Genomic DNA, 17322 nt, shown 5'->3' with positions numbered 1-17322 from the left:
ACTCACAGAGATCCGCCTGCCTCTGCCTCCCGAGTGCTGGGATTAAAGGCGTGCGCCACCACCGCCCGGTAATACTTTAATGTTCTTATAGCAGCTTCTATTTTCTTCATTTTTACTTTACCACATCCAAAGAAACCAATGTGTTCTAATCAGAGGATCATGTTTATTATCTTAGGGAATTCCAGTACTGTTTAAACAAAACCATTGCCTATGCTTTTTTACCACTTTGACTTAGGAGCTTCTCTGCCCAAAACTAAAAATTAAAAATAAGGTGTTTGGCTTGTTTTCTTTTCTTTTGTTGTTTTAGCTCTCTCACGCTCTTGCCCTCTCTCTCTCTCTCTCTCTCTCTCTCTCTCTCTCTCTCTCTCTCTCTGACAGGGTCTCATGTAGCCCAGGTTAACCTCAAACTCCTTCTATAGCTCAGGTTTACCTTGAACTTCAATCCTTTTACCTCCACCGTGGTAAGTGGAGGTAGAACTGAGATCACAAAAGTACACCACCACCCTTAGTTTCTTTAATCCATTTTCTCTTGGTACAACTCAATGCCATGGAGTAATTTGTAAAGTATGAAGGCTTATTTGGTTTGTGGAAGACTAAGAAGTTCAAGATTGTCCAGCCATGGCTGAGAGGTCCTTCTTGCCATTTTTGGTTCTCCATAGGGGCAGCCTAAGATTCGTGGTGGAACAGAACATCCTAGCTCAGCTCTCTCTTCATCACTTTATAAAGCTAGAGCCCCATTGAATTTGTGCCTCACTTTTATGACCTCATTGAATCTATCAGAATCTCATCATCAAATACCATAGTTACATAATTTTCTTTCTTGCTTCTCTGCTCCTCTTCTTCTTCTCCAGTCCCATGTCTAAGGGTGTGTATTATGTGCATGTGAATGCGTGGGGACAGGATGACTGCACTCGGTCACGCATGCCCATATGGAGGCCAAGAGTTCATATTAGTATCTGTCTCTATTGTTCTCCACCTTATTTTTGAAACAAGGCCTCTCACTGAATCCAGACCTTGCTATTTTTACTACTCTAGATGGCCAGTCAAAAAAAAAAAAAAAATCAGCCGGTTTCCACCCCACCCCACCAACAGGCTTACAGGTGCAAACACCAAATCCACCTTTTGTGTGGGTATTGGGTATCCAAAGTCAGGTCCTCTTGCTTGTATAGGTCTCCCACTGAGCTGTCTCCCCAGCCTTCCGCCCTCTTAATACCTCACAATGGGGATTAAATTTCAACCTGAGTTTTGGTGGGAACATCTAAACCACAGCATTTGTGTTTTGATAATCTAGGAAAAAGGAGTACCAACAAGCTATCACTATAATGAGTGTCTGAGGGTTTGTCGGTTTGTTTGCATAGGAGGTTTGGAATTACCTCCAAAAGGTGATCTTTTATGATGCTTTTACTGTATAAGAATTCTGGAAGAGTTGGTAAAAGGGGAAGAGGTTGCTGACAAAGAAGTCAGTATCCTGTGAATGTTTCATAGCTGTAAATGTCTTGATTTTTACAAAACACTAAGGGAAGTTTAAAAACAAAACAAGGTAACTGAGAGTTGGTCAAACCACAACTTTTATCACATAGTTAGTGCAAATCAGTCTCCGGGTTAAGGAACACATCCTTGCATGAACAGTAGAAAGGTGTTCACTACCTTAGGGAGGGACTGTCTTTAGTTGACAAATATTTATTCCATAATGACCAAAATACTAACAATCTCTGCCCCTGTGGAACTGTTTAGAAAGTATGGTAAAGAGAGAGATTGTAAAATAAATAAATAAACATACTTAGTATTAAGGTGTTATGTTAGAAACTACCATGAAAATTGAGCAGGAAAATATTGGGAGACACAACTTCAAATAGGCTTTTTCAGGGACACTTCATTGAGAAGAGGACATCTGACCAGAAACTTGAAGTCACAAGAGGGAAACTATAAGAATGTCTGAGGAAGAACATTCCAGTAAGAGTCTGTCAGCACAGAAGCCAACACTCTAAGGCAAGAGCGGCCTGATTCAGAACTAGCACAGAGGTCAAGGTAACTGGGAAAGATCAAGAAGACAGACTGAGAAACAAGTAGAGAGAGGAAGGAGCCTAGAGCATGTAAAACCCTGTGACACTCTGTGATGATCGCGAAACAAACCCACTTCGATAGAAGTTGTGATTTAGAACAAGCGAATGAAGAAATCAAAGTGAGTATATTGATGTTATTTTAAATAAACTTAACAGTTAATGAGATATACTTATTTAAGAGAAATTTTTATATCAATGACTTAGCTAAAAGGACAGGATGAGTGTCTTGAGAATAGAAGACAATGATTTAATCTGGAGATTGGTATGTAGCACCTCCTCGTCCCTTCCTGAATACTTCAGTCCAAAGCCAATAGGTAGAGTCCAGGGAAAGTGGGAATCTATGCAGAATGAGGCAGCCCTGGCGACTCAGCAAGATATCTGAGTCCAGCTATGACAAGGAGTGTATTCTCACATACCCTTCCTCTCAAGAATAAATAGTAAAGAATACATTTTGGTGGAGAGTTGGCCTGGGGCAGGATATCAATGCTGAAGTGGGACAAGGCAGGAATGTGTATGGGAAAGAAGAGAAGAAAGGGCTTTTGTGGGCCAGGTACCTAACCCAGAATTTAAAAACCCAAGGTGGAATAAGAATATCCACAAAAGAAGGCTGGTGATTGATATTCCGGGGAGGTAAGGAAAGCTCCCACTCAGCAGGGCTACCCAGAACAGGGGATCAGAACTCAATTGTGGGAGGAAAGCATCTTCACAGCTAGGGGGAGGTTACACACACAGAAAAGATGGAATGGATGAATACATTGGGGATAATGGGTGCCAGGATGCTGGCTGTCAAAGACGGTGATGAGAGTGAAAGGAGGGAAATTAGAAGGAACCCTATGGGATGGATCCAGGTTGGAGTCCCAGCAACCTGTGTAGAAATGAATACAGGAATCAGCATGCACATATCACATGTACAGTAAGTTCCTGCCTCTCTCATTGAGAGAGCCTGAGAATACACATAGCCCAATAGCTGTGAACATGCAGGCAGTCCAGATCTTGACTTTCAAGCTGGGCGGTGGTGGCGCACGCCTTTAATCCCAGCACTCAGGAGGCAGAGGCAGGTGGATCTCTGTGAGTTCGAGGCCAGCCTGGTCTACAAGAGCTAGTTCCAGGACAGGCTCCAAAACCACAGAGAAACCCTGTCTCGAAAAACAAAACAAAACAAAAAAAAGATCTTGACTTTCAAACACCATTCCCCATTCAAAAACAAGGATTCGTTGTGGGAAATTACTGATTGTAGGGCTAAAGGCAAGAAAAAAAGACGTGTGCCTGGGACAGTGTGTTTTGCTAGGAAGTACAAAATGCTTTTCTGACAACAAAAACATAGACTGCACTGGAGAGACAGAGTGCACACCGCTCTTGCAGAGGAGGACTCGGGTTTGGTTCCCAGCACCACGTTGGTTGGCTCAGAACTGCTTGCATCCCCAGCTCCAGGGGGATCTGATGCCGCAGGTCTCTGTGGGCACCTGCAATCATGTGCAGACACCTGCACACACAGGCTGGAAAAATGACGGTGGCTAAGACTACTTGATGCACTCAGAGGGTCTGGGTTCCATTCCCAGCACCCACATGGCATCTTACAACTACCCATACCTCCAGTTTCAAGGGATTCAACACCTTCTCCTGACCTTCAAAGGCACCAGCCATACCTGTGGTACACAGTACACACAAAGAGGCAAAACACTAGAACACAGAAAACTACTTTTTTTTAAAGAAAGTTTAATAGAGGGGGCTGGAGAGATGGCTCAGTGGTTAAGAGCATTGCCTGCTCATCCAGAGGTTCTGAGTTCAATTCCCAGCAACCACATGGTGGCTCACAACCATCTATCTGTCTGGTGCCCTCTTCTGGCCTGCAGACATACATACAGATAGATTATTGTATACATAATAAACAAATAAATTAAAAAAAAAAGAAAGTTTAATAGAAAACAGAATAGTGAAAGGTTTAAAACATCTCCCTCCCTAGGGGGTTCACTCCTATGTTCCTAGCAATCAAGAGACTGAGGTTCAATCTCTAGTATCAAAAAATAATGCATCTCCCCCACTAAATGCTCTATTATTTTAAATAGTAAATTTACAGTGAAGAGCCCTGGAAGCTAGTCTTTGTTTTCTTTTCCAGTTCCTTGAGAACTTTGTGCAGTGTATTTTGATCATAAATTCACTCCATCTCTCAACTGCTGCCAGATTCATCCTCACCCCTTCCCTACCTAACCAACTTCATGTCTAACTCCTTTTTCGTTGACCCATTAAGTCCAATCTTTCTGCCAATATACTCTTGGATGTGTGTCCTTCCACGGGAGTGTGGTCAACCTCCCAGTGTCCACAGCTCCTCAGCTAGGGTAGGACTTCATACCCACCCCCATTCCCTCTACGCGCTGGATTTCAGCTTAAACCAATTTAAACCTTTAGAGTTTAATGCTCCCACTGATAAGACAAATCAGGATTATATACTACCTGGTAGGGAATATGACAAGGACATGTCACTGCTTCTGTGATGGTCCTACAAGTGTTCACCCTAAACTTAATCCTGAGGAAATATCAGATGAAGTTAACAGAAGGACTTCGAGAAAGTAACTGTAATTTCCCAAGTGCTAAACATCAAAGAGCTGAGAAGCTCTTGGTGACTAAATACGTTTAATGATTAAATAAACTTAAGTACACACGTGCGTGCACACACACAACACACACAACTGAAGGCAATGCCTCACTCTGAACTGAAGTTGTTATATGTGAATGGCAGTTAATGAAACTTGCATGGGATTTGGTGATTGCGTGGCTGTGGTGTGTCAGTGTTGAGTTCCTGCACTTTGATGGTTTCCTTGTGATGGGAGAAGAAAGTCTTAGCCGGAAAAACCCTGCAGTGTTCGGGAGTAATGTTGGCAGCTGCTCTCAAGTGTTGGAGAGGAAAAAGATTTTTGACACTTTTCCCTAAAGTTGCACTTGTTTCAAAAATTAATTAGAAAACATGCATAGGGCTGGAGAGATGGCTCAGTGGTTAAGAGCACTGCCTGCTCTTCCAAAGGTCCTGAGTTCAATTCCCAGCAACCACATGGTGGCTCACAACCATCTGAAATGAGATCTGATGCCCTCTTCTGGCCTGCAGGCAGACACACAGACAGAATATTGTATACATAATAAATAAATAAAATATTAAAAAAAAAAGAAAACATGTATAGCTATGATCATGAATAGTTCAATGAACATAATAGTTTAGCTAGTTGCTTTTTTAAAAGATTTATTTATTATGTATACAACATTCTCCCTCCATGTATGCCAGAAGAGGGCACCAAATCTCATTATAGATGGCTGAAAGCCACCATGTGGTTGCTGGGAATTGAACTCATGACCTCTGGAAGAACAATCAGTGCTGCTCTTAACCTCTGAGCCATCTCTCCAGCCCCTGCTTTTTCATAAGATGGTCCTGTTTCTTAAATGAGATTAATCATAGACAGGAGCCCTGACTCTAGAAAACAAAGGCTTTTGAGTCCTGGATGGAATTAGTCTTCTGGGCAGTTACAGTATTCCTAAAGTTGTTTCTGTCTTTTTCTTCTCAACATTCTCAAATGTAATCTGATTTTATTTTATTTTAGGTTTGGAGTTTTTTTGTGTTTTTTTTTTTATGTATATCAGTGTTTTATTTCAGTGTTTTGCCTGATTGCCTGGCCACCACATGGAGTGCCGGTAGAGGCCAGAAGAGGGCGTCGGATTCTTAGGACCAGGTATGGGCGCTCTGGAAAAGCAACCAGTGCTCTTAACGTCTACTTCATGTCTCCAGCCTCTCAAAGAGAATCTATTTTAAATGAAGATCTATACGGCACTCAAAAGTCAGGTAGTAGACAGGCTCAGGGAGGAAAGGCGCAGGCTGCCAAGCCTGAGGACCCAAGTCGCATCCTGGCAGGCAACAGTGAGCGAAAAGAGCTGCATCCCACGAGCTGTTCTCTGATTTGACATCCACACTCGTGCTGCAGCACCTGTGCGGGCACAGTCAAGCAGTGAATACGTGCACGTAATAGAAGACTCCATTTAATAAAATCCCAGCCCCTCTGGGGAAGAATGCAGTGGAAACCATACAGCCGCCTCTTTGGATTACTAGCTGCTAATTTTCATGCTTACATTTATTAATTTGTTTTGTGTGGGGAAAGACGGGCACGTGCCCCACAGCACACGTGGGGGCCAGAGGACATCCTCCTTGGTTCTTTCCCTCTAGCATACGGATTTCCAGGGATTGAACTCATGTGGTCAGGCTTCACAGTGGCTTTACCCACTGAGCCATCCTACTAGCTCAGATTACAACCTTGTAGAAGTGTGTGTTTATTTTATGGGGTTCCACTAATATCTGAACTGCAGAATTTCTGAAACAATGTTATTTCTAGTGTCTTCTAGTAATCTTATGAACTCATCAGTGTGGTATGTAGCATTAAAGTTTGCTATTTTAGATAAACTTCCCCTCCAAGCGTTTTTAACATTTATTGCATTCTGCCGGTTTTCACTACTCTTTTACTGTGGTTCTGGGACCTACAATTCTGAAGTGATTTAGTTTACTAAATGCTTGGTCATTCTTTATATATCTAGAAATAAAATATTCAGGTAATAATCCCTCCTTTTTCTTTTTTTTTTAATATATATATATATATATATTTTTTTTTTTTTTTGGTTTTTCGAGACAGGGTTTCTCTGTGGTTTTGGAGCCTGTCCTGGAACTAGCTCTTGTAGACCAGGCTGGTCTCGAACTCACAGAGATCCGCCTGCCTCTGCCTCCCGAGTGCTGGGATTAAAGGCGTGCGCCACCACCGCCCGGCTTTTTTTTAATATTTTTATTTATTTATTAAGTATACAATATTCTGTCTGCATATATGCCTGCAGGCCAGAAGAGGGCACCAGATCTCATTACAGATGGTTGTGAGCCACCATGTGGTTGCTGGGAATTGAACTCAGGACCTTTGGAAGAGCAGGCAATGCTCTTAACCACTGAGCCATCTCTCCAGCCTTCTATGTGTATTCTTGACTGTCCTGAGTTCAATGGTGAAACATGTCTTTAATTCCAGAACTCAGGAACTTCACCATGCCCGGCCTTGCTGAAGCATCTTAAAGCAAAACCGAAACATTCTGAGATGTTACTCATAAATACTCACTAGGATATATTTTAATGAGGCACGTGTGTGTTACACATATATGTGCTGTGTATGTGCAGGTATGCTTATGTGACAAGTATTTTACCCATTCAAGCAATTTCCCAACCCCCTAAAAGAGCTTTAAAAAACCTAACCATAGTCATATTATCATACCTAACAAAACTAATATGAAATTACTATCCTCTTAATCATGACTTTCTTTTGAGACAAGACCTTTCTTATAACTCTGGCAGGCCTCAAACTTTTGGTGGCCCCTACCCTGGCTTCTACCTACAGAATATGCTGGAACAACAAGCATGTGCCACTTGATCATGAAGTTTCTTGAAAGTAAACATGATTTTAATTTTTTTCATTTTTTTTTTGTTTTGTTGGTTTTTTGAGACAGAGTTTCTCTGTAAAACCTTGGCAGTTCTGGGGCTCACTTTGTAGACCAGGCTGGCCTCAAACTCATAGACTTTCACCTGCCTCTCCCTCCCAAGTTCTGGGATTAAAGACATGTACTACCATGCCAGGCATGATTTCATCGTTATACTCTGAGTACCTAGCATAGCCTTAATACATGCTGGAGTTTAATGAATATTTGTTATGATTTAGAGGTTTGTTTTAAGTTGTTTGGAGCCATGTAACATTTTTCCAACAGAAAGAAAATGTAGAAATAACTATCTCAGGTTGAGTTAAGTGACAACCCCTACTTAATCTTCTCTGGTTAGATTAAATAGCATCAAAGTTTATGCCTGAGCCCCTTTGAGACCAAAAGTCTAAACTGTTTTATCTTTAAATATTGAGTCTTAGCATGCAGGACCCACAGAAAAATGACTGCTGAACTTGCCTAAAGGTGAGACAGTCCTTCAGGGTTCCTGCTTCATGAAAGAGTCTGCCAGACATTCTGCAGGACACAGAAGAAAGCAATCAATGGACTTTGCCATTACAAAGAAGAACAGATCTTCAAATTTCCTGCTTCATGGAAAAGTCTGTCAGATACTATGGGCCTGTTGGCTGAAGATAGATGCCCCAATGTTACAAAAGAACTTTGGGTGACTGACCAGACAACGAGATGTCGCTGTCATTTCTAGAGTTTTGGAAGTTGCTTACAATGCACTTCCTGTTAACTCAGGTAATATTATATCCTTCTGGGGTCTTTAATGATGTTGAAGAATAGATAGATATAATTATAATTTTCCTTAATTATGATAAAAGATAAAGTAAATATAAATATTGTAACTGTAATTCTTCTTTGATACCTGTTTTGTTATGTAATTTTACTATGCTAAAGTTAAAACCTTTTTTATTTAAATACAAAAGGGGAAATGGTATGGGAAAAAAATATTGATTCTTAGGGAACCTGAGTCTAATTCAGTTGATCCTTGAATTTTCTTGTCCCCACTGTCAGCTGAGATATGACATAGCAAGATGTGCACTGGATAGAAAGGTCACTGGTAAAGATTTCACAGAAGAAAATACGGTAGCACCCACCAAAAATAATTCATCAATGACATGTTTCAATGGAAACAGCCCAGCATGTGTCCTAAAATGTACATACAACCTATGTGCCCATTATCAAGTGTAGTTCAGTATGGTACCAAACAAACACCTACTGAAGAAACAGAGTTACATAGGCTTAAATGGGGGTGGAGGCTGCTATACTACAGAGAAACTCATGTACGAAGTTGACGTGGCTGGAAATACGTGGGTGTGGAGATATCTTCCTATTTATATCAGCGCGTGTAAAAAGACACGCCGGGGATTACAGCAAAGCGGCAGCAGGCTCGCTAGGTTAGTAGTCGGTAGCAGGAGTGGCTGAAAATTCAGCGGAGAAAATTGTCCTAGTTTGCCCTCTTTAGCATCAAAACCCATCCAGGATTGGGATTGTTTTATGTCGAATTTCTATCACCAAAAGCAAGAGGGGGCTGGAGAGATGGCTCAGCGGTTGAGCATTGACTGCTCTTCCAGAAGTCCTGAGTTCAATTCCCATCAACCACAAGGTGACTCACAACCATCCATAATGGAGCCTGATGCCCTTTTCTGGCACACAGGTGTACATGCCGACAGAGCAGCATATCACAGATAAAACACTGAAAAAGAGAAAAAAGAGAGAGAATGTGGGGTGATGAAGAACTTTTCGGTAAACATTTTTTTTTTAACTTTCTTGAAAATGAAGACTATACAGGCAGGCAAATTCTAGCACTTGGAAGGCAAGTGGATAAAAAAAAAAACAAAAACAAAACAACAAAAAAAACCAGTCTATGTAGTGAGTCCCAGGCCCCAGGACTGGGTTATAATGAGACTATGTCAGCCGGGCGATGGTAGCACATGCCTTTAATCCCCACACTTGGGAGGCAGAGGCGGGCGGATCTCTGTGAGTTCGAGACCAGCCTGGTCTACAGAGTGAGTTCTAAGATAGCCAGGGCTGTTACACAGAGAAACCCTGTCTTGAAAAATAAAAAAATAAAAAATATGAGACTATGTCAAAAAGAGAATATGAAAAATATCCACCTTTACTTTTTTTTTAATATTTATTTATTTATTATGTACACAATATTCTGTCTGTGTGCATGTCTGCAGGCCAGAAGAGGGCACCAGACCTCCTTACAGATGGTTGTGAGCCACCATGTGGTTGCCGGGAGTTGAACTCAGGACCTTTGGAAGAGCAGGCAATGCTCTTAACCACTGAGCCATCTCTCCAGCCCCCCACCTTTACTTTTGAGCTTTGAGAAAAGTAAAGGGTGGGTAGTCTACACAACCTGGCAAGTGAAGATAACGCCATGCCTGATAACTTGAGTCAGGTCCTTGGGATCTGCATGGTAAAAGGAGAGAACAAACTACTGTAAAATGTCCTCTCGCCGCCACATGTGTGCAGGCAAGCATGTGCTCATGTATGTACAAAACAAACAAATATTTTTGGAAGGAGAAAAGCAAAGGCTAAGATATCTTGTCAGTATTATAAATAATTGTATGTACAAAACAAACAAACATTTTTGGAAGGAGAAAAGCAAAGGCTAAGATATCTTGTCAGTATTATAAATAATTGAATTTATTCAAAAGATCACTTAATATTTCTTGTACAGCCAGACAGTGGTGGTGCATGCCTTTAATCTGAGCACTCAGGAGGCAGAGGCAGGAGGATCTCTGTGAGTTTGAGGCCAGCCTGGTCTACAGAGCTAGTTCCTGGTCAACTAGGGCTATACAGAGAAACCCTATCTCTAAAAAAAAATATCTCTTGTATAATGGGTACCATGCTCATTTTATGGAGAGAAGCATGTAAGAAATAGGCCCCAGCTGGGCACAGTGGTGCACACCTTTAATCCCAGCACTCTGGAGACAGAGTATGAGGCCAGCCCTGCCTACAGAGTTCCAGGACAGCCAGGAAAACTCAGAGAAACCCTGTCTCAAAATAAATAAATAAATAAACAAACAAATAAACAAGAACTTTTAGAATAAAACTACATTTTGGGTTTTTTCTTTTAAAGAAAGAAGACAGAACCAGAGACAGAAGACAGACAGGAGAAGAGGGATTAGATCACTTAGTATAGATCAACGATCCATTTAAAAGGGAATCTGAAGCCGGGCGGTGATGGACGCCTTTAATCCCAGCACTCGGGAGGCAGAGGCAGGCGGATCTCTGTGAGTTCGAGGCCAGCCTGGTCTAGAAGAGCTAGTTCCAGGACAGGAACCAAAAAGCTACGGAGAAACCCTGTCTCGAAAATCAAAAAAAAAGGGGGAATCTGAGAAGAAAGGAGAAGAGCTCTGGGAGATCCGGAAAAGGACGGCCTTTGGATTATGGACATAGAAGAAGGAGAATTAACACTGTCACAGAGGGATAGAGAATATCTCCAATAAAATAGTAGAAGGGTTTTTTTTTTTTCCCAATTCTGTAAATACAAGAGGCCTGTAGAGCTCTGAAAAGACCAGGACCAGGAAAGAAACTCTCCATGACATAGTATACTTAAAACACTAAAAACACAGAATAACCGAGGAGTGGTGTGAACACCTTTAATCCCAGCACTCTCAAGGCCTGCCTGGTCTACAGAGAGAGTTCCAAGACAGGACTACACAGAGAAATCTTGTCTCGAAAATCTTTAAAAACAGCCAGGTGGTGGTGGCGCACGGGATGCAGAGGCAGGCGGATCTCTGTGAGTTCGAGGCCAGCCTGGTCTACAAGAGCTAGTTCTAGGACAGGAACCAAAAGCTATGGAGAAACCCTGTCTCGAAAATAAAAAAAGAAAGAAAGAAAGAAAGAAAGAAAGAAAGAAAGAAAGAAAGAAAGAAAGAAAGAAAGAAAGAAAGAAAATCCTTAAAAACAAAGCAAGACAAACAAACAAAAAGCTAAAGAAGAACTAAGAGCTGCAGAAGAGGAAGGTCAAGTCAGGCCATGTGGTTGCTGGGAATTGAACTCAGGACCTCTGGAAGAGCTGCCAGTGCTCTTAACCTCTGAGCCATCTCTCCAGCCCACCACACCCGATTTCATAAAAGAAATACTGTTAGATCTAAAATCATAGATTAACCCCAACACAATGATATCAGGTGACTTCAACATACCACCCTCATCAATAGACAGGTGATCTGGACAAAATCTAAACAAAGAAACATTGGAGTTAAACAAAATTGACCTAGTAAGCATCTACAGAGAATTCATAGATCATAACATCACAAACCAAATGGACCTAACAAACATCTGCAGGATATATTCCACCCATTAAAGGATACGCATTCATCACAGTAGCCCTAGGAGCTTTCTGCAAAATTGGCCATATGTTAGGACACAAACAACAAATATAAGAAGTTGAAATACGGGCGGAGGATGGGTTGGAAAGTGGAGCAGCAGTAGACATGCAGGGAGCACAAAGAGAGTTAGGCCACACTGCACGTGGCGCGGATTCGCTGACTAGCTGCTGCTGTCCTGGCAATGCAGGCACAGTGGCAGTTATTCCCAGTGGAGCTCACCCTGTTGCACGAGCACCGGAAGTCTCCGGTTCGAGCAAAAGCACCATGCCTTTAACCCAAAGGCCGGGGATCCGACATCACAGATTTGCTCTTACAGTGCCTTTCCCGACCTCTTTGGAGGCAGAAATCGCCTGTGGGTCCCTAGCTCCTGATGCCGAACCGCACCAAGGACTGTTGGGGAAGGAGCTTAAAGTGAGCGGCTGCGTGCTGGAAGTACACTGGATCTCAGAAGACTCTCGCCTCCTCCGAATTTCCATCATGAACTTTCTTGACCAGCTTTCCCTAGTGGTGAACACCATACAGCGCTTTGGGCCCCCAGTTTCTCGTTAAGCCTGGCTAGGAGAAGGTGCTCAGGTTTGACCTTATGTCCGGTCCCTCCTAAGCAGTACAAGCAAGAGATTCCAAAAACAGTAGCTGCTACTTAAATGTGAGGCCTAATATTTTTTGCCTGACTTGGTCTTCAGGTACTTAGGGGCCACTTGTTTAGTCTGGTGCTTAAATGTTTGTTGCTGAAGAAAATAAAGCTGTGCTTCTAATCTGTAAAAAAAAAAAAAAAAAAGGCCGGGCGGTGGTGGCGCACGCCTTTAATCCCAGCACTCGGGAGGCAGAGGCAGGCGGATCTCTGTGAGTTCGAGGCCAGCCTGGTCTACAAGAGCTAGTTCCAGGACAGGCACCAAAGCTACAGAGAAACCCTGTCTCGAAAAACCAAAAAAAAAAAAAAAAAAAGAAGTTGAAATACTACAAGAGCTAGTTCCAGGACAGGCTCCAAAACCACAGAGAAACCCTGTCTCAAAAAACCAAAAAAAAAAAAAAAAAAAAAAAAAAGAAGTTGAAATAACATTGTGCTTTTGTGCTGGCTAGACTTATAGCCACTTGACAGAAGCTAGAGTCATTTGGAAAAAGGAAACTCAGTTGAGAAAATTCCTTCACCAGGGCGTGCATTTTCTTGATTGATGGTTGATGTGGAAGCATCCAGTTATTGTGGGCAATGCCACACCTGGGCAGGTGGTCCTCAGTGCTGTAAAAAAGCAGACTGAGAAAGCTATGGGAAGCAAGCCCATTAAGAAGCACTCCTCCACGGCCTCTGTATCAGCTCCAATCTTCAGATTCCTGCCTTGAGTTCCTGCCCTGACTTCCCTGAATGATAGACTACAAGCTATAAAATAAGCCCTTCCTCTCCAAGTTGTTTTTGGTCACAGTATCTTATTACAGTAAAAGAAACCCTTTAAAAAGGTAGGATTCTGGTGGCTGGAGAGATGGCTCAGAGAAACAGAGCACTGGCTGCTCTTCCAGAGGTCCTGAGTTCAATTCCCAGCAACCACATGGTGGCTCACAACCATCTGTAATAAGATCTGGTGTCCTCTTCTGTACTGCAGGATACATGAAGGAAGAAACCTATATATATAATAAATAAAAATCTTTAAAAAAAAAGGTAGGATTCTGTCTGATCTTAACAGAACAAGCTGGATATCAGCAACAATAGTGTATACACAAGCAATATGTTATTGAGGGATAATTGGGTCAAGGAAGAAATCGAGAAGGAAATTTTAAAATTCGTAGAATTAAATGGAAACAAAACCACAACATAATGAAGTCTTTGGGACACAATGAAGGTAGTCCTAAAAGGAAAGTTTGTAACATTAAGTGTCTACATCAGAAAAATTGAGAGATGTCAAATTGGTAATTTAGTGATGCACCTGAATGCCTTGTAAAAACAAAAACAAATGACACCCAAAAAAACAATAAACAGGAAGTGATAATCAAAATTAGAGCTTAAATTAATAAAATAAAAATTCAAAAAATACCAAGAATCAGTGAAATGAAGAGCTGGTTCTTTTAAAAGATTAACAAAATTGACAAGCCTTTAACCAGATTAACCAAAATGAAAAGAGAGAAAACTCAATAAAATTAAAGATAAAATGGTAGACATCAGGCTGGTGAGATGGCTTAGAGAGATGGTTCAGAGGTTAAGAGCACTGGCTGCTCTTCCAGAGTTCCTGAATTCAATTCCCAGCAACCACATTGTGATTCACAACCATCTGTAATGAGATCTGTATGCCCTCATCTACATGTAGGTAGAATACTGCATACATAATAAATAAAATTCTCAAAAAAAAATGGTAGACATCACAACAAAAAAGGAAAATCAAAGAATCATAGGGATATACTCTAAAATTTTATATTCTACTAAACTAGAAAATACCACAGAAATAGTTGAATTCCTAGATACATATGGTCTGCAAAAGTTAAACCAAGATAAAGTAAATAATTTAAACAGACTCATAGTAATCAATGTGATAAAAGCAGTAATTAAAAATTTCCCAACTCAAGAAAGTTGAGGACCAGATGAATTCAGCACAGAATTCTACCAGACCTTCAAAGACCTAATACAAATATGCCTCAAATTACTCTGTAAGAGAGAAAAGGAAGGATCTCTTACAGATGCTTTTTGTGAAGCCAGTATTACCCAGACAACAAAACCAAACAAAAATCCAACAAAAAAGGGAGGGGCAGAATGGAGGAGGGAGGGGTAAAGGAGGAGGTCTGGTGCCCTCTTCTGGCCTGCAGGCATACACACAGACAGAATATTGTATACATAATAAATAAATAAATATTTTTTAAAAAAAGATGCAGAGATGTTTTAACATATGTAAATCAATACTTGTAAAACATTACCTAACAGATTCAAGGACAGAAAACACATAATCATCTCACTAGATGCAAAAAGACCTTTGACAGCCGGTGGTGGTAGTGCACGCCTTTAATCCCGCACTTGGGAGGCAAAGGCAGGCGGATCTCTGTGAGTTCGAGGCCAGCCTGGTCTACAAGAGCTAGTTCCGGGACAGGTACCAAAGCTACAGAGAAACCCTGTCTCGAAAAACCAAAAAAAAAAAAAAAAAAAAAAAGACCTTTGACAAAATCCAGTATCCTTCATAATAAAAGTTCTGAAGAATTTAGGGATTCAATGAACATATCTCAACACAAAAAAGGCAATATGCAATAAGACCACTGCCAAAATCATAATAAACAGAAAAAAAGTCAAAGCATTTTCACTAAAATCAGGAACAAACAAGGATGTCCATTATCTCCGAACCTGTTCAACAGGGTGCTTAAAGTCTTGACTGGAACAATTAGACTAGAGAAGGAGATAAAGGAGGTACAAACAGGGAAGAGAGAAGTCAATGGAGCCTTCTGAGTAGATGATATAACTTTATACATAAAAGACTCTAAAGACAAGAAATCTCCAACAGCTGATAAACAATACTCAGCAGAGTCGCAGGATACCATAGTAATACACAAAAATCAGAGAGGAAAAACATGCAGAAGGAGGAACCAGGGAAACAATCTAGAAACCCATTGATAATAGCCTCAGAGAAATCTCGGGATAGATCTCATTGAGGACATGAAAGACTTATACAATGAAGGAACTTAAACAAAAAAGATACCAAAAGTTGAAAAGATCTCCTGTACTCGTGAACTGGTGGGATCAATATTGGGAAAATGGCTATTCTACCAAAACCATCTACAGATTCAGTGTAATCCCCAGCAAAATTACAACACAGTTTTTCACAGAAATTACAAAGAAACTATCTCAAAATTCATATGAGGGCTAGAGAGATGGCTCAGTGGTTAAGAGCACAAGCTGCTTCTCCAAAGGGCCCGGGTTCGGTTCCCAACACCCACATAGTGGCTCACAACCACCTGTAACTCCAGTTCCAAGGCACCCCCTGCCTATACTCCTTTTTTGTTGTTGTTTTTTCGAGACAGGGTTTCTCTGTGGTTTTGGTTCCTGTCCTGGAACTCCCTTTGTAGACCAGGCTGGCCTCGAACTCACAGAGATTCGCCTGCCTCTGCCTCCCAAGTGCTGGGATTAAAGGTGTGTGCCACCACCGCCCAGCTTCCTGCCTATACCCCTAAACCAACCTCTTTTTTTTTTTTTTTTGGTTTTTCGAGACAGGGTTTCTCTTTGGTTTTGGAGCCTGTCCTGGAACTAGCTCTTGTAGACCAGGCTGGTCTCGAACTCACAGAGATCCGCCTGCCTCTGCCTCCCAAGTGCTGGGATCAAAGGCGTGCGCCACCACCGCCCGGCCCAACCTCTTTTTTTTTGACAAAGATAAAAAATGCACATTGGAGAAAAGACAACATCTTCCACAAATGGCGTTGGTCAAACTAGATAACAACATGAAGAAAAATGAAACTAAATCATTATCACTCACCTTTCACAAAGACAACTCCAGACAAGTCCAGACCTTCAGCATAAGATCTAACACCCTGAGTCTTGTAGAGCAGGAGGTAGGGATTACACTTCAGTTTCTGGGAACAGGATAGGACTCTGAACAGGTATTAAGACCAATAATTAGCTGGAGAGATGGCTTGGTGGTTAAGAGCACAGTCTGCTCTTCCAGAGGTCCTAAGTTCAATTCCCAGCAACCACATTGTTAAGTTGGGAGCGTAGTCCCCAGCCCCCAGGCCTGCGAGCTGGGACTCCAAATCCCAGAGTATTTATGTGAGCTCTCAAAGGAGAAACACGTGGTCCCTTTTCCTTCCTCCTGGTGATCACGTTCACGGCCTCCCGGTTCCCCCTTGGAGCCACCCGAGAGCGCAGGAATCCCTTTAAACCTGGATATTTCTTAATTTGGCTTATTTTGATTTGGCTTGATTGGGAATTTGTGTCGACAGAGAGCTTGCGTTAGGAAAAATTCCTAACACACATGGTGGTTCACAACCATCTCTAATAGAATCTGGTGCCCTCTTCTGGTATGTAGAGCACTCATACATAAAATATAAATAAATGAAGTTTAAAAAAAAAATCCAGGTGGTGGTGGAGCACGCCTTTAATCCTAGCATTCGGGAGGCAGAGGCAGGCAGATTTCTGTGATTTTGAGACCAGCCTGGTCTACAAGAGTTAGTTCCAGGACAGGCTCCAAAGCTACAGAGAAATCCTGTCTCAAAAAATAAAAATAAAAAAATTAAAAATTTTTTAAAAGACCAATAATTAACAAAAGGGACCTAAAAGCAGTTCCTACTTTTGACTAAGATGACTAAGAGCACTGGCTGCTCTTCCAGAGGACCAGGGTTCAACTCCCAGCACCCACATGGCAGCTCACAACTGTCTGTAACTCCAGTTCCAGGGGATCCCACACCCTCACACAGACAGGCACGCAGACAAAATACCAACGCACATAAAA

At 41.7% G+C, this 17322-nt stretch overlaps 1 protein-coding gene across 1 annotated transcript; it reads left to right on the top strand.

Moving 5' to 3' along the window:
* Positions 1–11990: 11990 nt before the first annotated feature.
* On the top strand, positions 11991–12657 carry LOC130874962 (EKC/KEOPS complex subunit Lage3-like). Its single transcript, XM_057770548.1, has one exon. It carries the CDS (start codon positions 12020–12022, stop codon positions 12461–12463), a length of 444 nt encoding a protein of 147 aa, XP_057626531.1. The 5' UTR covers positions 11991–12019; the 3' UTR covers positions 12464–12657.
* The last annotated feature ends 4665 nt before the right edge of the window (positions 12658–17322 follow it).

Source organism: Chionomys nivalis, chromosome 5 (assembly GCF_950005125.1).
Source record: "Chionomys nivalis chromosome 5, mChiNiv1.1, whole genome shotgun sequence".
Lineage (NCBI taxonomy): Eukaryota > Metazoa > Chordata > Mammalia > Rodentia > Cricetidae > Chionomys > Chionomys nivalis.
This window is presented reverse-complemented; position numbering and strand designations above follow the sequence as displayed.